Source organism: Prunus mume, linkage group LG3 (genome assembly GCF_029339155.1).
Source record: "Prunus mume cultivar Tortuosa linkage group LG3, ASM2933915v1, whole genome shotgun sequence".
In the NCBI taxonomy this organism is placed as follows: Eukaryota; Viridiplantae; Streptophyta; class Magnoliopsida; order Rosales; family Rosaceae; genus Prunus; species Prunus mume.
This window is the reverse complement of record NC_142700.1, coordinates 9,214,565-9,240,211: the sequence shown is the minus strand read 5'-3', so window position 1 is coordinate 9,240,211 and position 25,647 is coordinate 9,214,565. Positions and strand designations below refer to the sequence as shown.

General features: G+C 36.7%; 1 protein-coding gene and 1 long non-coding RNA gene across 29 annotated transcripts; one reads left to right on the top strand and one right to left on the bottom strand.

The window, feature by feature from the left end:
- Positions 1–955: 955 nt before the first annotated feature.
- On the top strand, positions 956–7,767 carry LOC103325645 (uncharacterized). Of its 28 annotated transcripts, XM_089047860.1 has the most exons (8): positions 956–3,680; positions 3,772–4,504; positions 4,720–4,973; positions 5,153–5,206; positions 6,074–6,188; positions 6,269–6,295; positions 6,551–6,667; positions 6,903–7,767. In XM_089047860.1, the coding sequence occupies exons 1-2, from the start codon at positions 971–973 to the stop codon at positions 4,125–4,127; spliced, it is 3,066 nt and encodes a 1,021-aa protein (XP_088903986.1). In that variant the 5' UTR covers positions 956–970; the 3' UTR covers positions 4,128–4,504; positions 4,720–4,973; positions 5,153–5,206; positions 6,074–6,188; positions 6,269–6,295; positions 6,551–6,667; positions 6,903–7,767. The 28 variants fall into 28 exon arrangements, 25 of the variants coding, with proteins under 25 accessions (XP_088903986.1, XP_088903979.1, XP_088903996.1 ...); XM_089047853.1 differs by lacking the exon at positions 6,269–6,295; XM_089047870.1 differs by lacking the exons at positions 6,269–6,295; positions 6,551–6,667 and adding an exon at positions 5,346–5,445.
- A 16,760-nt stretch (positions 7,768–24,527) lies between these two features.
- LOC103325644 (uncharacterized) lies at positions 24,528–25,423 on the bottom strand. The gene is made up of 2 exons (XR_513641.3): positions 25,148–25,423; positions 24,528–24,908 (listed from the first exon to the last, which is right to left on the bottom strand). It is a non-coding gene; the product is annotated as an uncharacterized LOC103325644 (long non-coding RNA).
- Between the last annotated feature and the right edge of the window lie 224 nt (positions 25,424–25,647).

The window sequence follows — 25,647 nt, the reverse complement described above, 5'->3', positions numbered from 1 at the left end:
TGAAATTATATTAGAAAAATAAAATTCAAAAACTTTAAACTTTAAAAGAAAAGATAGTATAAAATTACCACGGCTAGACTACCTAATTGGAGTGAGACTAATGAGGTGTTAGCTGGATTGGCTCAAGCCATTAGTGTGCTCCCAAGTCCTGGGTTCAAGTTTCTCTCTCTCCTTTATAACTTTGGCAAACAAGAAAAAAAAAATAAAGAAGAGTAATTGGAGTGGATAACTGTCGTTGGCACTTAGGTTAGGGTGGCTTTTAGATTTGTGTTTTTTCTTTAATTTTAAGTTTTTAAATTTTTATTCAAAATTATGACTATTAACTTTAGGGTTAAGTAGTGCAGGTTCAGTTCCTTCCGCTGTAGAGGGGGAGAACACGGATGTGGCGCTTCAAAGTTTTTTACATTATTTATCCCTAAAAGTTTTACATTATTTTTTATTTCTAACAAAAAGCCATTAAATATATGATTACTCAAAATAAACACGAAAGAAATTAATACCACAGTGGAATGTGCACTCTCTTTGGGTGAAGATGTTGAAGGTTCAATGCTCAATGGTGCAATATTTTCACATTTAATTGAGCTTTATGCCATGGCCGGTCTGATTCAGGTAAACTGGTTGGCTGACATAAATTGAACTGTAAATCAGACCAAAGAGACCGGTCTTTAACTGGTTCGATCTGATTTAACGCCGATTACACAAGTAAAAAATAAAAATACCAAACCACCAGTCTGGAGCTTGAAGAGTAGGTGAGGTCAACCTTGTGTCCACAAAATTCAAACATTGCTTTTATAAGACGGACTTTAACAGAGGTGACTTCAAAGTCTTCTCCCATATTCCAAATTTGCGGAAAAGTAGTGAACAGGAGGTCTCAAAATGTAAGACAATGACTTTAACTGAGGTGTAGGAAAGACTTAAAAAGTGCATGTAGAATAATAGCTATAAATAAAGCCATCAAATACACAATTGTATGAAGAAACAAAAAACAATGACAAATTTATTATGCTGTCTAGCTTGCCTTTTCTTGTATGTCCAGCTGCTCTCATCACCAAACATTGCTTTTGCTTCTTCTCTTGAAGCAGAGGCTCTTCTCAAATGGAAAGCTAGCTTTCAAAATCAAACCAAGAATAATCTGATCTCGTGGGCTTACTATCCAAAAGTAAATACAATCCCATGCAACGGTTGGACTGGTATTTCATGCAACACTGCTGCAAGTGTCAACAGGATCAACCTCACCAATTCTGGGATTCAAGGTACGCTATATGAATTTCCATTCCTGTCCCTCCCTAATCTCGAATACATTGACCTCAGCTTGAACCAACTCTTTGGTGCCATCCCATCTCAGATAAGTTCCCTCTCCAAACTCATCTATTTTGACCTTTCTTATAATCAGTTGTCTGGGAAAATCCCACCAGAAATTGGTCTTCTAAATAGTCTTCAAGTCCTGCACCTAAATGAGAATCAATTAAATGGCTCAATTCCTCAAGAAATTGGTCAGCTTAAGTTTCTTAATGAGCTTGCTCTGCAAACCAACAATCTAGAAGGTCCAATCCCGGCTTCTCTCGGTAACCTTTCCCATTTAGCTGCACTGTACATGCAGAACAACTATTTAACAGGTCCCATTCCTTCAGATTTTGGAAATTTAAAACACCTAACCATGATGTACTTGTCCAACAATACACTTTCTGGTTCCATTCCTTCAGAAATAGGAAATTTGAAGTCTCTAGTGGAATTATGCATTAATGATAACAATCTATCCAGTTCAATCCCGTCATCATTAGGCGATCTAGCAAACCTTACCCTTCTCTATCTCTTTAATAATAATCTTTCCGGCATAATTCCAAAAGAGATAGGGAACTTAAAATCTCTTGTGGACCTACAGTTGAGCGATAATCACCTTAATGGTTCCATCCCCACTTCACTTGGTGACTTGATCAACCTAGAAACCTTATTCCTACGCGTTAACCAACTTTCTGGCTCCATCCCCCAAGAGATGGAGAATCTCATGAAGTTGATTGTGCTGGAACTTGACACTAACAATTTTTCTGGTTATTTGCCACAAAATATTTGTCGTGGCGGATCACTACAAAACTTTAGTGTAAACTCCAACCATTTCATAGGTACAATCCCCAAAGGTTTGCAAAATTGCAAGAGCTTAGTGAGAGTTCATCTTGAAGGGAACCAACTAACGGGCAATATATCTGAAGCCTTTGGTGCCTATCCAAATCTTCATTTTATTGACCTGAGCCACAATAACTTGCACGGTGAAATCTCACAGCTCTGGGGACAGTGTCCGCAATTAGCAACACTACGAATTGCAGGGAACATGCTTACTGGTAGAATACCACCTGAGATTAGCCATGCAACCCAAATTCGTGAACTCGATCTTTCTTCCAATAGTTTAGTCGGGGTGATCCCAAAGAACTTTGGGAGATTGACTTCTTTGGTGAATTTGATGTTGAATGACAATCAACTTTGGGGTCCTATACCGTCAGAATTTGGATCGTTGACTGATATTGAATATCTTGACTTGTCCACCAACAAATTCAACGAGTCAATTCCAGGCATTTTTGGTGACTTTCTCAAATTACACTACTTGAATTTGAGCAACAACAAGTTCAGTCAAGAAATTCCATTTCAGTTGGGGAAGTTAGTTCATCTGTCCCAACTTGATCTAAGTCATAACTCACTTGAGGGTAAGATACCATCACAAATGAGCAGTATGCAAAGCTTGGAGAAGTTGAATCTTTCCTACAATAATCTTACAGGTCTCATTCCAACAAATTTTGATGAAATGCATGGCCTGTATCACATCGACATATCCTACAATCAACTGCAGGGTCCAATCCCCAACAACAAAGCATTTCAAAATGCTCGAATGGATGGGAATAACGGATTGTGTGGCAACGTTGGAGGACTAAAACCCTGCAATCATTCTGTGGAGCATAAGCATACCTCAAGGAAGGAGTTCTTAATCATTTTCCCTATCTTGGGAACACTTTTACTTGCTTTCCTGGCATTTGTTTTGATTGGAAGAAGAAAAAGTAGAAGAAAGCAAGAACTGGAAATCAAACAGAGCAATATGCACGAAAGCTTTTTCTCAATATCTAATTTTGACGGAAGAAAAATGTATGGAGAAATCATGGAAGCAACCAATGGTTTTGATGTCATTCATTGCATCGGGAAGGGAGGACAGGGAAGCGTCTACAAGGCAAAGCTCCCATCAGGCAGCATTGTTGCAGTGAAGAAATTCCATCAAACACTTGATGGTGAGGAGGCATCTCGGAAGGAGTTCCTTAATGAAATAAGGGCCTTAACTCAGATACGACACCGAAACATTGTGAAGTTTCTTGGCTTTTGTTCAAGTGCCCATCACTCGTTTTTGGTCTATGAGTATTTGGAAACAGGTAGCTTGGCTGCAATCTTGAGCAACGAGAATGAAGCTAAAAAATTGGACTGGAGCACAAGGGTGAGAATTGTAAAAGGTGTTGCTCATGCGTTGTGTTATATGCATCATGATTGCTCACCACCAATTGTGCATCGAGACATAACAAGCAGCAACATTTTGCTGCGCTGTGACTATGAGCCTTGTGTTTCGGACTTCGGCACTGCTAAGCTTTTGAATCCGGACTCGTCGAATTGGACTGCTCGTGCAGGCACATATGGATATGTAGCACCAGGTAAAATACTAAAATATAGAAGTTTTTTCTTAAAAAATTAATTCTGGATATATCTATATTAATGATTTGCTCTTCCTTAATTTGCACGCAGAGCTGGCTTATACAATGAAGGTAACAGAAAAATGTGATGTTTATAGCTTTGGAGTGCTGGCACTGGAAGTGATCATGGGAAAGCGGCTAGGCGATTTCGTCTCCTCCTTTTCATTTCCATCCACCACCTATCCAAACATATTTCTCAAGGATGTGTTGGACCAAAGCCTTCCCCCTCCTACACCTCAACTTCAAGATGAACTCATAACCATTGCAAGGCTATCAATTGCATGCAGACATTCCCATCCACAATCGAGGCCAACAATGCACATGGTTTCTCAGGCGTTATCGTTCCCAACTGCTTCTTCCAATAGAAGATCAATTGATATTACCCTTGAACAACTCATTACGATCTGATTTGCGTGTGCCATATGTATATTGTAGTCATTTGAGTACTTCTTTTCATGTCAACTTTAGCATATGTATTGTTCTGTTTTATATCGAGTAACTGGTTTAACCAGATTATTCTATTTATTACCACCTGTTGTAGAAAATTCACATCACATTTTAATTTCTAGAACTAAACCTTGTGCTGAATTTAAAACTACTACAGAATTGTAAAACCACGACACAAAATAGACGACGGTGTAGTTTAAAACTATAGGTGTGTTTTAAAAGATATTACAAAAGCGTCGTGATATACAATTTTATACACCACTAAAATAGAATTCTGTTTTAAAAGACGACATTTGTAATTACAGAGGTTGTCTTTTAAAACACGCTAGGCTTCGTAAGTGAGTTCGCTCTGGACTTAAAATTTTCAGATTTCCTTCCAACTCGAATGCATTCCCTCCCCTAATTTTCGCAGCGCTCTCAATTCTCTTAAACAGTTCCTCTGAATTTTCCTCATCTCTCTTCCTCCCTCGTCGTCACAGATCTCTCTCTTCGTCTGTCTTTCACTTTTTGCTATGCGTCTCTCTCTTGACCATTCACTTCTTTTGCTTTGCAGGTCGTGATCGATAACGTCGTCTGCTCCACTGCGACTTTACTCAAGGTTTCTGAGCTCGCCATCTCGTTGCGCCGCCGTGGTCAGTGAGAGTTTCAGTAAGAGATTTGGGGCTTTTGCTATTTCAAATCCCTAGTATCCTTTTACTTATACTCTCTCATCGATCTCCGGCTCTTTCAGATCAAACCCATCGAAACCCTAAGCTTGCTCCTTCTGCAACAAAACCTCTAAAGCCGCCAAGGCCTCTGCAACAGTTGGTCTGAAATTTCTTTTCTTTTTTATGTTCTTTATGATTTACCTGTTATATTGTTTCAATTTGATTATGAGTTGTTGCTCTGTTTGGATTATGCTGGTTGTCTATTCATATAGATTTTTTATTTTTTTCCTTCTGGAGTGCTTTTCTTTCATAAGAACTCTGGTCATTCCCCCTTCTCAGGCTATAATTTCTCAAACAGAGATGAGAGATGGTCTTTGATTCGCGAATTTGAAGGTGGGGTTCAGATAATCTTAGTCGAGTCATATCATGTATATTTTAATCTCAGTTGATCTCTCTCTCTCTCTCTCTCTCTCTCCGTATTTTTGTTTTTGGTTCTCTTTCTTGATCCATGGTATGTCTCAAAATGCATCAGATACTCTGAATTCGTATCTAGTTGACTACATGGATACATGATGGATATGCAAGGGATACAGGAGGGGTTATTTTGTATTTTCTTTTCCAAGAACAAAAGGGTGAGGGTAATTTTTTCTAGAAAAAAAATGGGTTCTTTGGAATTGTTTCTATAAAAGCGAGATCTGAGTGCTAGTTTCAAATGTTAAAGAAAAAATAAACAAGTAATATTTAACTATATATTTCTTTATTGTCTTATCCCTTTATCTGCTAATCTTTTATACTTGTCATATATATCTTGTAACATATCTGTGCAACACAGCAATGGATTATTAGCTTTCTTCTGTGAGATTTTTCCTTTTATGATTTTCTGCTTCAAATTAAAAATGATTGTATTGTTCCAATAGTGATAATCATGTCTAGCGTGTTAGAAATGGATAAGATAAGTGAACCATATTGCTGAGATTACTGTCGTGGCTCTGTTCTGTATGGCAGAGGTTCCATGGACTTCTCTAAATTATGCAAGGTCTAGACCTGAGCGAGCTTCTAAAAATCTACTCTCTCTTTAACTTGAGCTAGCTTTTGTCTAAGTACATACCACATGGTGTCGTTACAAAGTAAAATGCAGATGTTAAGTTTTACTTTTTGTTTTTTAGTTTATGCATCATCAGCACCGTGCATTTGGAGTTTCTCATCCATAGTTTTAGCTATTCTAACGATATTGTTGCAAACATGTTGTTGTGAATGCAGTTACTATCTCGCTGAGAAGAAAATTCCTTCTATCCATGGACATACAATGGGATTAAAACTAAAGCAGTTCATATTTGATGCGTTTCCATGCGCACCTTCAACTGCACTTTTTGAGGTGACTTCATTTCCCCCTCCCCTCTCAATTTTTTTTACTCTAACACAAATACTTTCCTTTCTTGTCTTTGTGGTGCTAAGGGTTGCATTTGTTTGCCAAATATTCAGGTATTGCATGCGAAGAATCATTTTATTTTTTCTTAATTTGTGCAGCTGTATTTTACTTGAAACTAGAGTTCCTCTTTCCTTTTGACGTGTTGTGATAAATTCAGTGGGTGATTTGCGTTGTATAAATCTAAAATGGGTTTAGGGATAATTTGTTCATGATCCAATTCTATCAGTATACGTTTTGCAATTTTCTGCGTAGTGTACCAAATCTTAAGTGAAGGCACTTAACTGTTACCTTGACGTTGTATTCTTCAGCATTGCAGTGTGGATTTAAGATGTTCACTAGGGCTGCTACAAGAATGCTTTTCACTAACATCCGTTTGAACAGTTAATTCCACTTTAGATTGTATAGATAGCATTCTGTTTGAACAGGTAACTGCACTTCAAATATCAATTTGCAATAGTTTATCCTTACCTCTGTTGCTTTGTAACTAGAATACATGCATCTTTTTACTGCTTCTCTGTTATCCTTTTGCTGTTGAGAATCTGATATGTATGTCAATTTGATGCTTGGAATTATGACAAAAATGAAATTATGTTTTTCTGTGCTTCCCTGATATTATAGATTCTTTTATGGGAAGAATGACCAGATGTTGATTTTCTGCAGGTGGTGCTTTGATGTTAAGGTGGTTTATGAAAGAAACAATTTGAATATATTGGTAAATTATGATCTTCAAGTTTTAAGAAAGAAACAACTTGAGTATATACGTATGGCGTGGGTAATAGCATATTTGGACATGAATTTATTGTTCACAAAGCATTATGGTTTTTCTAGTTAAAATCGTTGTAGAGAATCATTGGAAATGGAAAAAAAAAAACATAAAATGTAAATCAAATCAATTTTGCAGTTGATACATGACGATGGTTGCAACAAAATCGTCGTTTTTATAGTTGATAGACGACTTGTATTTTAACAAACAGTCATCTTTAGGGATAATAGATGTCGTTTTTCAGAAACCGTCTTCTTTTCAGTGAATACACCACGGTTTTCAACAAAAATCTATAGCCGTCGTCTTTATTTCAAAACAATGACGGTTATCATAAAAACAGTCGGTTGATATAGCTGGATCCACACACATCATATTTGATCTCAGCCACACATCTAGCTACTTTCTAGGACCACTACACGTGGCTATTTTAGCCTTACATATTGGGGCCCCACACTTGTCATTCTAAGACACTATGTGCATACACAATTAACATTCATGGCTTATTATTTACTAATCAGCTAATTACTTACAATTCTACAGAGCATAATATAGGTTGCTGGGAATTGGGAATATTGATAGTTAATTTCAACATATATATTTCAACTTCTGTCAATAAATAAAATAAGAGTATTTGTCAACTTCTGCAAATAGAAAAGAAAAGCATTAGATAAGAGAAATTTGGATGTTTGTAAGAGCATGTCCTTATTTTCATATGGATGTTTATATGTTTGTTACTGTTATTAATCTGAAAGGATTTTTAAATTTTAACGTTTTTATTTTCTGTTTTAATTTTTGGCCGTTTTCTTTTATTTATTATGGGAGTTACAAATTGTTTAATTTTCAGTTTTTATTTTCTATTCATTGCACCAACTTTTCTGGTTAAATGTGTCTGGAGGTTACGAGTATTGGATGCCTATAAAAGGTCACTCATCCTTCACATTTCAACACACTACAATAAGATTTCTCTATTCTCTTACTTTCATATATTCCCCACTTTCCATATTATTTTTGAGCAACGGTTCTATGGCTTGGAGATTTCTATCCGTCTATGAACGTGCTTATAGTGGACCTTAAGCCTGCGTATTGTGGTCGTATCTTGGAATTTTGTAGACCGTCATTACCTGCACGTATGGAGGCTACAAAGGCTTTAGGACAACGTTTTTGACGTGCTTTCACTATACTAAGCTTGCTTTCTTAATCTTAACTTTTATTTATTTATTTATTTGTCTCTTGCCTACACAGTTTTCAAAATTAAGGACTTTAAAATCCAAGATTCAAAAAATCCCTTTTAAACCAAATCACTTCACGTTTGTTTTAAAACAAAATCTTAAGTTTGTTTTCAAAAGCTAATTAAGTACACCAGATTTTGTAACCGTTGTTTTAAGAAAAATTTGAAGTGAAATATCTTGTTATAAATTTGGCACGTTTAAAAAATAAAAACAGTTATTGTTGGTTCATAAATAGCCTATATTATTTATTTGCAATTGTTTGATCATTATTAAATTTCAACTTCTATTACATTTAAATTTCAGATTTTGTTGCTTCATTATTGTTTATTGGAATTGAGATGGATAGTGTAGAGACCAATAGCATTAAACCTGGAAAATTTAATGGGACAAATTTTAAGAGGTGGCAAAGACAACTTAAATATTAGTTGTTTTAGGGTTAGTTTCTGCCTTAGAAGATCAAACCACACCCAATAAAACTATTGAAACCACTTCTAAAACTAAGGAGAAGATGACAAAAGAAGAATTAGAATATCATTGCCATAACAGAATCCTTAGTGCTCTCTCTAATGACCTATATGATGTTTATCAAGATACAAAAAATGCAAAAACTTTGTGGGATGAATTAGAAGCTGAATATGGGATAGAAGATGCGGGAATAGATCGTTTTACAATCTCAAACTTTAATAACTATATGATGGTTGAGAATAAAACTGTAAGTGAACAAATTCATGAGTACCAAGATTTTTTAAGGAAAATAGAACTTAAGGTGTAACATCCCACATCGACCAACGGAGAGGGGGTGATGTGCCTTATATGTACATGCCCGCTTCCATATAGCAAGAGGCCTTTTGAGAGCTCACTGGCTTCAGAGTCATGGGAACTCCGAAGTTAAGCAAGTTGGGGCTAAAGCAATCCCAGGATAGGTGACCTACTGGGAAGTTACTCGTGAGTTCCCAAAAATAAAATCGTGAAGGCAGAGAGGGGGGCCTAAAGCGGACAATGTGCTACGACGAAGCCGATCCCGGGATGTGACATAAGGGTACTAAGTTAGTGAAGAGTTTAAAGTCTCTTGTCTCATATATAAATTACCCCCAAGTTGGTCAAACTTTGCAAAAACCCTTAGGCACAAACAAGTAGATTTAACCTTAACCCAAATATTAAACTCACTTAGGATTAAAGAGAAACATAGATCAAGTAACAAGCCTAAGGAAGAAAAGACAAAAGTGAACCTAGTTGAAAGTTCAAACAATAGGAATCGTTTCCAATCTAGAAGGAAATTTTTCAAGAGGACAAACAGAAATAGCCAACCCAACCATAATCAATTCCATCGAAACCAAAATCGCCAGCACCATAGACCCCATAACAATTCCAATGGCAAGATGGATCAACCATGCTTCGTTTGTGGGAGAACAAATCATTGAGCCAAAGACTGTCATTACAAGAGGGCCGAGCCCTACAAGCTAAAGCCTAAGTGGAACAAAGGACAAAGGGGTCCTAAAGCCCAAGTGAATGTGTTGGTGGATCAAGATGAACCCAATCTAAGGTATAGTTCTAAGCCTCTAGTTAATGTCACATATTTAAGTAATAGTGATTGGTGGTTAGATTCTGAGGCAAACGTACATGTGTGTTTTAACAAACGATTTTTCAAAAATTACTAGAACTCAAGTGAAGGAAGTGTAACCCTAGGAAATGACACCGTCGCACAAGTACGTGGAGTAGGAGAAGTGAAATTGAAGATGACATCTGGGAAGGCTCTAACTCTCAAGGATATGCGACATGTTCCTGACATGAGAAGAAACCTTATCATGGATCGTCCTTAGTAAAACAAGGATACAAAATTGTAATGGAGTCGAATATGATTGTTATTACTAGAAACAATATCTTTATTGGAAAAGGATAAGTTTGTGATGGATTGTTCAAAATAAATGTAGTTTTTAAAGATAATAAAATTTCTCCTCAAGATTTTAATGTTGAATCCTGTAATGTATGGCATGGAAGGTTAGGACATGTAAGTTTGAGCAAAATCAAAAGGTTAATGGATCTTAAGCTAATCCCTAAGTCTAACGTAGACCTCAAGCATAAATGTGAAGTGTGTGTTGAAGCCAAACAAACTAGGAATTCTTTCAAACCTATAGAGAGAAACACCCAAATCTTAGAGCTCATACATAGTGACGTGTGTGATTCAAATAGGTCTTATACTAGAGGTGGAAACAAGTACTTTATGACATTTATTGATGACTTCTCTAGGTATTGTTATATTTATCTTATTAAGACAAAAGATGAGGTGTTTGATAAACTCAAGATTTATAAAAGTAAGGTAGAAAATCAATTGGAGAAAAAGATTAAAAGATTTAGATCCAATAGAGGTGGGGAGTATACTTCAAATGAGCTTGGAGCATTTTGTGAAGAACATGGAATTGTACATGAAGTTACTCCACCATATTCACCCAAGTCTAATGGAGTGGCTGAAAGGAAAAATAAAACCCTGATGGATATGGTAAACTCTATGCTTCTTAGTAGTGGACTACCTGAGAATTTGTGGGGGGAAGCAATGTTAACTGTTGGTTTCATACTTAATAGGATAACATTGAAGGACAATGAGAAAACTCCTTATGAGTCATGGAAAGGAAGATCACCTAACCTTAAAATCCTAAAAGTGTGGGAGTGTTTAGCTAAGGTACTCATACCCAATCCTAAGAGAAAGAAAATAATTCCTAAGACTATAGATGCAGTTTTTCTCGGTTATGCCAAAAATGGCAATGCCAATAGGTTTTTGGTGATTAACTTTGAAGTAAATGAGGTTGCAAACAACACAGTTATGGAAGCAAGAGATGCTATATTCTTTGAAGATATTTTCCCGTACAAGACAAGAATTTCTAAGGAAGTACAAATAAGTGAGAAGCCTTCTAGCTCAACTACGATCGAAAATTTAGAATCTCAAGAGCTTAGAAAAAGCAAAAGAGCGAGAGTTGAGAAGAACTTTGGAGATGATTTCTATACCTTTCTAGTAGAAGAAGATCCCACAACTTATAAGGAAGCCGTTATGTCTGTGGATGCACCATTCTGGAAAGAGGCTATAAATGATGAGTTTCAATCTATAATCCAAAATAATACATGGATGTTAACGGATTTGCCTACTGGAAATAAAGCGATAGGATGCAAGTGGGTATTTAGGAAAAAGTTGAAACCAGATGGAAGTATTGATAAATAGAAAGCAAGATTGGTAGCTAAGGGATTTACACAAAAGAAGGGGATAGATTATTTTGATACTTACTCACCTGTTTCTAGGATTACCACCATAAGGACTTTGATAGCTTTAGCATTTGTGCATAATTTAGTGATTCATCAAATGGATGTGAAGACGGCATTTTTAAATGGAGACTTAGATGAATAGATCTATATGGAGCAATAAGAAGGATTCATAGTTAAAGGTCAGGAACATAAAGTGTGCAAGTTGGTTAAATCTTTATATGGCCTAAAGCAAGCTCCTAAGCAATGGCATGAGAAATTTGATAAGGTGATTCTAGATTATGATTTTAAGTTTAATGGTCACGATAAATGCGTTTATTATAAAGAGAATAATGGAGAACATGTAATTTTGTGCCTATATGTTGATGACATTTTGATATTTGGGACGAATTTAGAGATTGTGAATGATGTGAAGTCATATTTATCTAGGAATTTTGACATGAAAGATATGGGAGAAGCACATGTAATCTTAGGAATGAAAATTGAGAAGACAACAAAAGGAATCTCTCTAAGTCAATCTAGTACTATTGAGAAGATGTTGAAGAATTTCAATCACTTTGAATGTAAGCCCACACCAACACCTTATGATCCAAATGTTCATTTAAAGAAAAATCAAGGTCAACTGTTTTCTCAATTGAAGTACTCCCAGATGATAGGTTCTTTGTTGTACATTGCAAATAAGACTAGGCCAGACATTGCTTATATTGTTGGAAGATTAAGTAGGGATACACATTACCCAAGCAAGGAACATTGGAATGCTTTGGAAAAAGTTTTCAAGTACCTAAGAGGAACAATGGATTATTCACTATGCTATAAAGGATTTCCAAATGTAGTAGAGGGATATAGTGATGCAAATTGGATAACATACAATGAAGAAGTGAAGTCTACTAGTGGTTACATTTTCTTATTAGGTGGAGCTAGAATTTCATGGGGTTCAAAGAAGCAAACAATTATTTCTAGAAGTCCTATGGAGTCTGAACTCATAGCTTTGGATATTACTTGCACTGAGGCTGAATAGATTAAGAGTTTATTGATGGATATGCCTCTGGTGGAGAAACCATTGCCTGCTTTATCTATTCATTGTGACTGTAAGGCTACAATAGACTTGGTGAAACAATCTCATACAAATAGGAAAATGAACATGCACATACATGGGAGACATAAATCTATGAAGAGCCTATTAAGTAAGAACATTGTATCTTTGGAGTATGTGAAGTGGAGAACAACATTGCTGACCAATTGACTAAAGGTCTTTCTAGGAGCAGAGTCCTAGAAATGTCGAGGGGGATGGGCTTAAGCCCATAAGGGAGTCACCTAGGGAGGTAACCCAACTTCTGTGATTGGCGATATCATGAAGGAAGTTCAATGGGTAGAAACAATCCATATTGCATGACTCATTGAGCACTGTTTATATCATGTGGAGGCATCCTAGAGATGTCCTCATACTCATCCCTATGACATCAATGCTATATAATGTGACGTTAGGAAGGGATTTATCCCTGAATGAGTTTGGAGGCGGGCAATCTCCCATAGGGTGCAGGTCACATGTACTCTTGGAGAACTCACCTAAGTGAGAGACGGCGTGAAGCTGCGACTGTGAGAATTGGGCTATTCTTTAGCAACTCTCATGAGAATAAGGATTAGCCCATGGCCATAAATAGCCCTACCCCGCTTCCAAGCCTCAACCAATACTATGTGTGGGATATGTTGAAGTTTGGTCAAAGGTGCCGAGTTCAATACTGTGTACACTCAGGTTCCTCAAATGAAAACTATCATCACTAAGTGAAGATTCAAGCCTGGAAGGCACCTACACCAATTGCATAGTATTATGTTGCCCATATGTATATTTTCGTTATCTTTTACTATTTTAAATTTTTAAAACCTTCTGTTTTAATTTTTGGCCATTTTCTTTTATTTATTATGGGAGTTACAAATTGTTTAATTTTCAGTTTTTATTTTCTATTCATTGCACCAACTATTATGGTTAAATGTGTCTGGAGGTTACGAGTATTGGATGCCTATAAAAGGCCACTCCTCCTTCACATTTCAACACACTACAATCAGATTTATCTATTCCCTTGCTTTCATATATTCCCTACTTTCCATATTATTCTTGGGCAACGGTTCTGTGGCTTGGAGATTTCTATCCATCTGTGAACGTGCTCATAGCGGACCTTAAGCCTGCATATTGGGGTCGTATCTTGGAGTCTTGTAGACTGTCATTACCTGCACGTAGGGAGGCTACAAAGGCTTTAGAACAGCGTCTTTGACGTGCTTTCACTATAACACGCTTGCTTTCTTAATCTTAACTTTTATTTATTTATTTATTTGTCTTTTTATTTTACTTTACTGTTTAATCTTTAATTTATATATTATTTAAATCTAAAAGTTTTGAATAGGAATTTTATAGAAAAGGAAAAACCACAATTTTTAATAACAGTTATTTGAACTGTTTGGATTGTTTGCTATTTTCCAGTGTTTGACTCTATTGTGATTTTTCTGGACAAAATTGATTTTGAAGGCTAAGGGAAGGATTGGCTTGCTAGTTGTGTTTCTTTCTGGTATTTTTTTGTATTTTTTGATTGTTGCTTTATTTGTTTTGTTTATGGTTGCTGCTTTATTTGTAGTTTATAGAAATTATTGGTGTTAATGTTTACTGTTTATGGTTATTGAAACATGCAATATTTGTATTTTTATAGGGTATTATTTTCATGGAAGGAGAATCTAAAACCCCTGTTTCAACTAACCAACTAGCACCACCAAATCAAGTTCATCAATCTACCCCTATACAATCAGCCTTTTTACCTATCACTTTAGGAAAAGAAAGCCTTGTAGGAATGCTTCCGGGGTTTGGGAGCATTTTACAAAGATAAAGTGTGAGGATGATACTCGCGAGCCTAGATGAATATGCAAGTAGTCTAAAAACTGTGGAGGCATTGATTTTTTGTAGTGATTGGTTAAGGGCTGAGGAGTTTAGGTACTACAAGGAATCCGTGTTGGATGAGTTAGATTTCTACCAAGCTTGGGAAAAAATGGAAAAATGTTTTCTTTTGTAAATTAATCAAAATTTATAGTTTCTTTATGTCATATTAATTCATATATTTATTAACATTTTTTTGCCTCCTATCTCATGGAAAACTTCTTACATTTGAACCCAACTTGATAAGGTATCCCTTCTCTATTTTCACACCTAATAAATTTCTTTGCTTGTTTTAGTAGCTAGCTTCCCATCTAAATTTCTTTGTGTGGCTATGCGGGCCTCACAAAAATTTTTATTCCACAATATCCATACTTATGTCTGGGAGCTCATGAAAAGAGAGGTGGTTGCTTGCCTAATTCTCTCTCTTGTTCTGAATTTCAGCTTATGTCCTCAACTTGTGAACTTATTCATTTTCCAATGCCTGGCCTCCCATATACTTGGGTTCGTCGAGGAATTAGGCGTACTGTCGAAATGCGCTTAGACAAGTGTCTTGGAAATGATATCTGGATGGATGCTTGGCCTAGCACGACTTGTTGTACTCTTCCACAATCGACATCTGATTATTGTCGTCTCCTCCGAACCTTTGATAGATTACAGCTGGTGTCACGTCCACCTTTTCGTTTTCAACAAATTTGGCTGAAAGCTCCTGGTTTTTTGCAAATGGTTGAGCAGTGGTGGATGAGTTTCTCTTTCCATGGGTGTCCAATGTTCGTTCTTTCGTCTAAATTAAGGGCTCTTAAAGCTAAGCTTAATGAGTGGAATTGGCGGGATTTTGGGGACATTAATGCTAAAATGAATGATTCCGTGAGAGCTTTGGAGTCCATTCAGACTGAAATTATAAATTCGGGGCCTTCGGATGAGCGACTCTTGCCTGAAGATCAGTGTAAAGCGACTTCACAATTCTCTTCGTGTGCAGGAGATCTTGTTAAGGGACAAATCTCGAGTGTGTTGGCTTGCTGAAGGTGATAGAAACAATTCTTTTTTTCACTCCATGGTGAAATACCGGAAGCTTCATCAATCTTTATCAATTCTTAAAGATGGAGATACCATTATGGATGATCAGGATGCAATTAGATCTCATATTGTTAATCACTTTTAGAAGATGTTCACTGCTGATGCTGAAGTAGTTAATACAGGTCTTGTCGAAGGGGTTATTCCATCTTTAGTCACTGTGGGGGAGAACATGCTTCTCACTTCTATTCCCTCCCAAGAGGAAATTTTTGGTGTTGTTAAATCTATGGATTCTTTGAGTTCTCCGGGTCCTGATGGCTTTGGTGAGATTTTTTTCTTGCACTGTTGGAGTGTGGTTGGTCATGAAGTGGTTCAGGCAGTTCAAAGTTTTTTTCTTCAAGGATTGGTCATGCCTCATTTTAACTATAATCTTCTTATATTGATTCCAAAAGTTCCTGGTCTGTACGGTTTCTCGGCTTCATCTGATTGCACTAGCTAATTTTGTTTTTAAGATCGTCACCAAAATTTTGGCTAACTGTGTTGGGCCTATTGTGTCGCACATTATTTCTCATAATCAAAATTCCTTTATTAAAGGGGCTCCATGACTAATTCTATTTATACTTACTTTGGAGTGCTTGAATCTTTTGGATCGTAAATGCAAAGGTGGTAATGTTGCAATTAAATTTGATATTCAGAAAGCCCTTGATACTTTAGATTGGGGCTTCATTCTTCGTGTTCTAACGGCCTTCGGGTTTGGTGAGATTTTTGTTTTATGGATCAAAGAATTGCTTGGCTTCTCTTATCTTGTTCTCAGGGTGTTCGACAAGGTGACCTTCTTTCCCCTATTCTTTTTTTGTTTAGCACAAGAGGTTTTCAGTCGTGGAATTTCTTCTTTAATAGAATTTGGAGCTATGCGTCGGGTTAATGCTCCACGAGGTGTTATGCCTCATAGCGATGTTCTTTTTGCAAATGATATAATGGTCTTCATTCAAGGCACTACAAAGAATCTTCGGGTTTTGATGTGGTTTATGGTTGAGTATGGATTAAACTCGGGTTAGTTTATCAATAAATCAAAATCTTTAGCCTTCTTGGGTCATTACACGCGGCCTCGGCAAGCAAGCATTCTTTGTACTCTTGGAATTGGTGTTGGTTCCTTTCCATTCACTTACTTGGGTGTTCCCATTTTCCAAGGTCGACCAAAGAAACAATTTTTTCAAGCTATTGCGGACCGTGTTTGTTGTAAACTTTCTGCTTGGAAGGGTTCTCTTCTTTCTCATGCAAGGCGATTGCAATTAATTTCGTCAGTCATCCAAAGTCTTCTGATATATAGCTTCCAAGTTTATGAATGGCCCTCCTCCTTGTTGACTAAAGTTCAAAGTTGGATTCGGAATTTCTTTTGGTCTGGAGACCCGAATTCTCGTGGTGCTCCTCTTGTGGCATGGAAATCTTGTTGTCTTCCTAAAGACCATGGTGGTTTGGGTATTAAGGATCTTTTGTCTTGAACAGATCTCTTCTATTGAAATGTTGTTGGGATTTGGTTTCTTCTACTTCTTTGGCAGCTGTTTTTATTCGAGCTCGTTTCCTTGCGAAAGGTTCTTTACTCCTCAAATTTACCGAAAATCCTCTATTTGGTTGGGCCTTAAGAAGTTGTTGCCTCAAGTCCTGGAGAATTCTCAATGGGTAATTGGTAATGGTTCTCAAATAGATTTTTGGACTGATAATTGGATGGGTGATTCTTTGATGCATTTGTTAGGCATTTGTCCCTCATTTCATGCTAAAGTTGCTGATTTTATTAATAATTGTCGTTGGGATTTGCTTGTGAATTTTTTAAGGGCTTTTCCTCATTTGGCAGCTTCTATTGAGGCTATTGTTTTGCCTATTGACCCGCGTGCTGATCATCTTATTTGGATTGGTGCTATGTCTGGTATTTTATCAGCCAAAGAAGCATATTTGTGGCTTTTGTCTCATAATGCCCCCGTGCCTTGGAGTACGGTAATTTGGGATAAAGCTCTTCAGCCTAGGAAAAGCTTGGTGGTTTGGAAAGCTTTACAGAGTCGGCTTTTACGGATGAATTTCTCCAAAAGCATGGTGTGTCCCTAGCTTCTTGTTGTTCTTTTTGTTATCGTTATGGTGAAACTGTTAACCACCTTTTTCTTACTTGTCCGTTTGTCATGGCCTTGCGGAAATGGTTGCTCCAGCTTTTTAACAAGTCTTCATGCACTGTAGATTCGATGGATAATCTTTTTGTTGGTCCTTTTGTGGAGTCCTTTTCGCCCTCTTCCCGCAAACTATGATTATTGGTAGCATGCAATTTGGTGTGGGGTATTTGGCATCTAAGAAATCATATTCGTTTTGATCACTTGGTTGTTTGCCTGGATTATGCCCAACGATGGTTCCTTTCTCGTTTTAAGGAATCTGCGAATGCTTGCTTTGTCTCTGGTCATTCTCCATCTCTACTGATATTCCAACTTTTGGGTTTTTTGCCTCTCACTCTGTCAGCCCCCAAGTTTATTCGTGTGTTGTGGGTCTCTTTCCCCTACTGGTTGGGTTAAAGTCAATATTGATGGTTCTTGTAAAGCTTCAGGCACAGGCTTTGGGGGTGTTTTCCGAAATAGTGAGGGCAAGGCTCTTGGTGTTTTTGCTTCTAATCAAGACCAACCTAGCTCAACTGCAGCTGAAGTTCTTGCTTTTCTTGAGGCTATCAGAGTTGCTTGGGTGAGAGATTGGAAGCATCTTTGGCTTGAGACAGACTCTTCTTTGGTGGTTCATTTTTTGTCCTCTACATCTTATTCCATTCCTTGGTTTTTGCGTACGAAGTGGCAGAACTATTTGTGGCGCATTAAACAGATGAATTTTGTTTGCACTCATATTTATTGGGAAGGTAATTGTGTCGCAGATATGTTAGCAAATTTTGATGCCAAGAACCGTGCCTATTACTGGTGGGACTTCTTACCTTCGTGGGCTGCTACCATTTATGCTAAAGATTTAGTGGGTTTTCCTGGGTTTCGCTTTCGTTGATTTTGTGTGTCTAGTTTGATGCCATCCTTGGTCCGTTATCCCCCAGCTGTTTAATTATTCTTTTTAATAAATTTCTCCTCGTTCCGTCGAGGTTTAAGGAAAATGAAAAGTTATATAACAGAAAATTAAATTAATTATTTCCTCCTCTTTGTGTTGGTCTGGCTAGGGAGTTAAAACCCTCTATGTATCTCATGGGGACAGATCACCTGTTCCCAAAATTGGTGTCCCCTTGTGTCCCATTCAGATTAGTTTTTTTTGTTTTGTTTGTTTAATAGTATTTCTCTTTCCCATATTACAAGAGATTTCAAGTTCAAAATCCACGGTGGTCACAAACAAAATATCCTAAATATTGAGCAATCTTTTGAATATTTTTCTATGAGCGCTTGGCAAGTACCTACGGTCAGGGTGACTGATCTATGTACCTACAGTCAGGAGTTGGTCTGAATGCCAATTTACTCTGGCCTGGGACACTTGCATTGCAGAATGGTTTACTTTGGAGAAGAACTTGTATGTGGTTCATTTTTGTGAGTCTACAAGCCATGGAGTTAGTAATAATTTGTTTAGAAAATTCAACAAGTTATTAGAGCTATCCAAATAATAGAATTTATAACTTCTTTATTGAGTTAGTATTAGATTAATTGGTAAAAAATATCAATTACACAAAAAATATTTACCATATAATTTCTTTATTAATTTCTTTAATGATCATGTATTGATTGAATATTAACCAAAAGATAAAAACTTTAAAAATTCACAGTAAATTATAAAAACAGAAAAAAAATATAAAAACATGTGTTCTTGTTTTGCGAAATATTGAGAAGGGTCCGCGCGCTGACAAGTATTCATCCACACATCGAACAATGATAAGGGCCAGCACCCTTTGGCTTTTCATGTGCGTCTATTTTCTTTGCCAGGTTAATATTCTTCATCTTCGGAAACTCCTTACCCATCTTCTCTTCTTCAATGATAATGCAAAAATTTATTAATAACTAATCATTGATCAATATACACATACATATACGCGGCCTTTTAGAGAGTGATTTCTATTGTTTTTAGAAAATGTGAGGCCCCATCTCGCATTGTATAAGTTAGTTGAATTGAAAATCTTGAATACATCTAATCGTGATCAAAGAAATAAGTACGTGAATACAGTTCTGTAGATATATATGTATATGGTATTGTGAAAGAAACTTACTAGTTTATGAAAATTGGGAAACTCTGGCAAACGCTACTTCGGTGAGAACAGCAGCAGCAATAGGATAAAGAGACTCATCATGCAAACACCGTTGGCCTTGGAAACCATTTTTATGGAAAAGAAATACATACATGAATACAGCTCCCGCCGAGATGAGTCCGTAGACACGTAATGGGCTCAAATCGGAGTTGAAACGAAGAGGTTACGATCAAAGGAATCATAATGGCACCATCGTAAATATTTCAAAAATGGTTTTTTAAAATCAGAATTTCCTCTCTCTCTCTCTCTCGTGTGACATAGCCCCCCAACAGTGCAGTTGATCGGTTTTTGCTTCACCGCCGCCACCACCTGAGCAGGAATGGTCCCAAAATGACCGACCAGCTCTCCTATCTCCATTCCAACCATAGCCGCTAGAAAATCGAAATCAGGCTAGTTTTTACTTCAAGTTTCCGTCACTCGTTCTAGTGATAGCAGGCCACCAATTTCTTCTATCTAGGTATACTTTTTCATCCTCTCAATGTGTTCTAGTTGATGGTTGGGTTGATTAGGATCAATTTCTGCATTTTGAAACTCAAATTTATTGCTTAAAGTTTGGCCAGTTTTCGACTCATGTTTCTGGCAAGTTTTGATCACTTTTTGGGCATGGTCCAAGAACAAAGTTGATCCACTCATTGTCCTGATCATGTAGGTATAGGTCTTCACTGGCGGTTTGGAGATTTTCTGATCGCTGAAAATACTTTGGGCACTCACGCGTTGTCGGCGAGTGTGGCGGTTCGTGGGCCACTTAGTGGTGGGCAGTTAGGTCCTAAAATGATCCCCATGTTGTCTTGCACACAATGGTATGCTCGAATTTGAATTTTGTTATTGTTTGAATGTCTATCGGATTACGTATATTAGGCGTTATCTGGATTCGTTATATTCGGACCGTTGGAACGACTCCATCTCCGAATATGTTGATCTAGATATCTCTAGGATCGTGTAGGAATTCGCAGATTGTGAATTGGAGTCCCGGATGCCCCAATTCAATGACTTAAAGTTTGCATTAAAGAATAATCGTCCGATCGTGCGATCACGAGCAATCCGACCATTCGATTCAAACCAAACTTGCAGGACAAGTATAATAAAACTTGTTGAACCCATAGGAACTTTGGGATCGGAAAACAGATGTCATGGGACCCATGGCCCAATTGACCAAATTTAGAAAGTTTGACCACTCGGTTGACCGAGCGTCTTCCGAGGCTATTCCACCATGAGAAACACGTAGTCAGACCTTATAAACTTCTTGTCCATCATATACACACTTGAATCCCGGGAAATTAGGAATTTATTTTAAAGTCTTGATTTGAAACGTTTTATATTAATCTAGCCCTCGTGTTTTAAATTGGTAGCTACTCCTACTCAGCAGGCAAGACCTTCTCAAGGGTCAAACACCATGGGACTACTTGTGTGTGGACAATGTTTTGAAATAGCATCATTTTTATTGATTAAATTACCATGCATCTAATATGAGATTTTTATGATTATGGAATGGATATATATATATTATATCATTTAATTATGAATAATTCTGCTTTTTTGATATTGAAGTTATAATTATTCGGAATATGGATTTTATATGTTGAGAAAGTGCTATTCACTTTGTGATTAAATAAATGGGCAAGAGATTAATATGAGTTAGGGTATTTTGTGATTGTTTTGTGAATATGTGATTGCACAATGCTAAGTACCCTCCTCTGGTTATTGTAACCACACGTGGTGTTGGATTATGTGGCGTTGGAATTTGAGGAGTGTGTGCTGTAGAATGGTAGTCCCCCGGTTGGACAGCTCATCCCAAGATGCAGGGTAGAAAGTTGAAACCCTGCGGGCTAGTCAAACAATCCCCCTATTAGATTGTTTCCCCGGTACTCAAGTTGGTGTGATATTACCTCATATATGTATATATCTATATATAACATGTATACTATATATATTCATATACTTGCGGGATTTGGGGTATGTACTCATATAGTATGAGTCATTGTAGTCTATATATATAACTATATATATTCGTATATATATATATATATAAATATATAAGTTGATTATTTTGAAGTCATTCTTACCTTTGTCGTTTTTAAGTCTATCTTTCGGGAACGTTTGGATTGGATTCAAAGGTTTTGGTTTGGATATTATCATATTTTCTTGGGGATAAGCGAGAATACTTTGATTTCACAATTTACATAGATATGGTAATTGCATGTTTTTGGCATTATTTTCCAAAATAGTGGGGTTAGTATGTTGTTTTCAAATATAACCAAACTTTTTTGTCCACTCACACGTTTTCTGTTTTGCACCCCTCAAGCATTAGAGAGACTCATATCGTGCAGCTGAGCCGAGATCTTAACCTCCGAGCCCGACTTGTGTAGGACAACCTTTATCTATTTGTTATTGTCAACTGCGTTCCGTTTGCAAACTGAATTTACTTTAGATTGCTCTAATGTCGCTCATATTAAGGTTTGATTGTAAGGTCGGAGGCCATTGTTGTTAATTGCATGTTATTAACTTGTGCATGTTGCCGATTGAGGTTTATATATGGTTTTGACATGTTTAAAATTTTGGGAATGTCCATTATTTAGGGGAGACTCTGCTGAAATTTGGGCAGAAAGTCTCGTCCCTTCTAGTAAGTGGGCCCAACATTGGTACGATGTTGAAAATACCACAGGATTCTTCCAGGATTCTGAGGAGTTCGGGGCAGGTCTTGTCCTTCTTTGCTTTTGGAGAAGAGGATGTTGTTAGTAAGTGGGCCCGGCATCGGTTCGATGTCGAAAAAAACCACAAGGTTCGTCATGGATTCCGAGGAATTAAGGGCGGGTCTTGTCAATAACACGATGATTTTAACATTATAGTAAAGACTTCAGAAACCGTTTACTTACCAGAATTGAAGAAATAAGGAACCGTGGAAGTAATTAATCGGTATGGGAAGAATCATTCCAATTAAGGTGTTTACTAACCATATGGAATCAAGAATGAAGTTGATTCCCATTGTTATTATTTACTAATTTTCATGAATCAGAACCTAAATTAATTTGATTACTAAAATGCCTTGCATATATAAATATATATATTTTACTTAAGTAACTTAGAAAAACAAGATTGACAAAACTTTATTTTATAACTAATGCATAATATGAAATACTACGATGAGTGATAAAAATAAATAAATAAATAAAACTAGTATATAATAATATACGGAATATAATAGAAAAAAAAAATTACACAGTTATAAGAAGCATAAAAAGACAAGTAGAGGCTAGCAACCAATGTGAAAGGAAAAAAATTTGCTTTTTCCAATGGTGATTAATAAATAGCCATTGAATATTTTTTAGGGTTTGGGGTGTTTTGGAATTATCGTAAAATAGTAAGGGTATTTTTGGAATGTAGTAAGGGAAAAAAGGAATGGAAATTGGATCTACTACTCCCCCTAGTTGATCTTATTCCTAGTTTTGAGGGGGTTTGATTACGAATTTTGAGATGGGGCTCATGCAGTTTTTCATTCTTGATTGCAAGTAAACACGATGGAAGTTAAGAATGAAAATCATTCATTTTCTTCACATACCCATTATGGATACGTAAACATGCCTCAAAGTCTTCTCCTAGTAAGGAATTGAAGAAATATCCCACATTAAAAATCTAACAAAACTTGAAATGACTTATAAGGAGTTGGACTACTCTAACCAATATTGTCAATTGGTTTTGGGGTGTGGAACTTCAACTTCCTTCATGATAAGCATGACATGGGGGTGTACTCAATCCTATATTTATAAAGACTTTTATACTCTTTATGGAGTTAAGAGACAAGCTTAACGTACATAAATTGCACTACAACTTCCTCACCCTTTCTACACCGTTTCTCAATTCTTATGTCGATTTCATAAGTTAAATTCAACAAGAAAATTCAAACTTTTCATTTATAAGGCGATGACTCTAATAGAGGTGTAGGAACTTCAAAGTCTTTTTCATGTGAGGATGTGAAGAAATGTCTCACATTATCAATCAGCAACATTTTGCTGCATTGTGACTACGAGCCTTGTGTTTCGTACTTCGGCACTGCTAAGCTTTTGAATCCAGACTCATCGAATTGGACTGCTCTTGTAGGCACATATATATCGATATGTAGGACCAGGTAAAATACCGAAATATAGCACCTTTTTTCTTTCTATATTGATGGTTTGCTCTTCCTTAATTTGTATGCAGAGTTGGCTTACACTGTGAAGGTAACTGAGAAATGTGATGTTTAAAGCTTTGGAGTGCTGGCACTGGAAGTGATTATGGGAAAGCAGGTGCCAGGCGATTTCGTCTCCCCCTTTTCATTTCCATCCACCACCTATGCAAACGTATTGCTCAAGGACGTGTTGGACCAACGCCTTCCCCCTCCTCTTCGTTCCCATCCACCACCTATGAGTACTATCATAACTATTATTGCAAGGCTATCAATTGCTTGCAGACATCCCCATCCACAATCGAGGCCAACAATGCTAATGGTTTGTCAGGCGTTATCGTTCCAAACTGCTTCTCCCTATAGAGGACCAGACGATGTTACACTGGAACAACTCATTACGTTCTGAATTGCGTGTGACCTAGTTTTGAGGAAAAATAAGATCCTCTGGTATGAACATACTGTAGTCAGACTTATCGGAGTTTTAATTTCTTATATATATAAACTTTAATTAGAATGTATATTGTTTTTAAGTTAGATTAAAATATTATATTATCCTTTCATACAAGTACTACTGACTTCTGGTTTGACCAGATTATCCTATTTATTACCACCTCTTATGGAAAATTAACATCACGAATTTTCATTTCTTGGACTAAAGCTTGGGCTAACATAGGTCACCAACGACACACACAAACACTCAAATTTAGGGTAAGTGCAAATTCACATATATCGTAGCAAATTCATGCCACAAATAAGTGATAATTAATCATCAACAAAACCACCCCCCTAAAACTATTACGTTAGCCTTATTTATAGGCTTTACAAGACTTGGACACCAAAGCTACTTGGATAAACAATAAACTAAGTAATTATAAAATCACACATAAATAATAAAATATACTCCAAAACCACATAAATAAGAAAATAACATTATCTCAAATAGTAAATATTTGTCTTCATCCACCCCTGTGCTCCGGCATCACTAAGGTATTGGGCTAGCAGGTGCTGGCCTTTCACGTGCTCCTATTTTCTTTGCCAGGTTAATATTCTTCATCTTTGGAAACTCCGTACCCATCTTCTCTTCTTCAATGACAATGCAAAAATTTATTAATAACTAATCATTGATCAATATACACATACATATACGCGGCCTTTTAGAGAGTGATTTCTATTGTTTTTGGAAAATGTGAGGCCTCATCTCGCATTGTATAAGTTAGTTGAATTGAAAATCTTGAATACATCTAATCGTGATCAAAGAAATACGTACGTGAATACAGTTCTGTAGATATATATAAGTATATAGTATTGGGAAAGAGACTTACTAGTTTCTGAAAATTGGGAAACTCTGGCAAACGCTACTTTGGATGAGAACAGCAGCAATAGGATGAAGAGACTCATCATGCAAACACCGTTGGCCTTGGAAACCATTTTTATGGTAGTCAGGTCTAAGTTTTGCTCCTCCTTTCCTACCTTCTTCCTTATATATATAATGCCAGTACGCACCCCATAAGTTGTAGTTTAAGTCGAGCTTTTTCGTCGTTTCACAAGCCAAGGTCAAGGTCTCGCGTTCACATAAAACCCTTCTGCATACTCGTATTAAATTGTTTTATTAAGGTCTTGATACCATTATTAGTTGTTGAATCGCTTACTTATATATTGTTACTTTCTGAAATTTTCGATGTATAATTTACATTATTCAATAGCCATAGTCAAGGATCCAAGTTATTAAATTGGAAAAAGGTATTCAAAAGCCAAAGTCAAGGTCTTTTGCGCGTTTTTGCTTTTTGAATTTTCTTGTTGAATTTAATTGATGAAATTGATC

Excerpts from the sequence above, each read along its gene's own strand:
- LOC103325645 (XM_089047871.1), top strand. The coding sequence starts at position 971 with ATGAAGAAACAAAAAACAATGACAAATTTATTATGCTGTCTAGCTTGC. Across the intron at positions 3,681-3,771 it reads ATATGGATATGTAGCACCAG|AGCTGGCTTATACAATGAAG; the intron begins GTAAAATACTAA and ends ATTTGCACGCAG.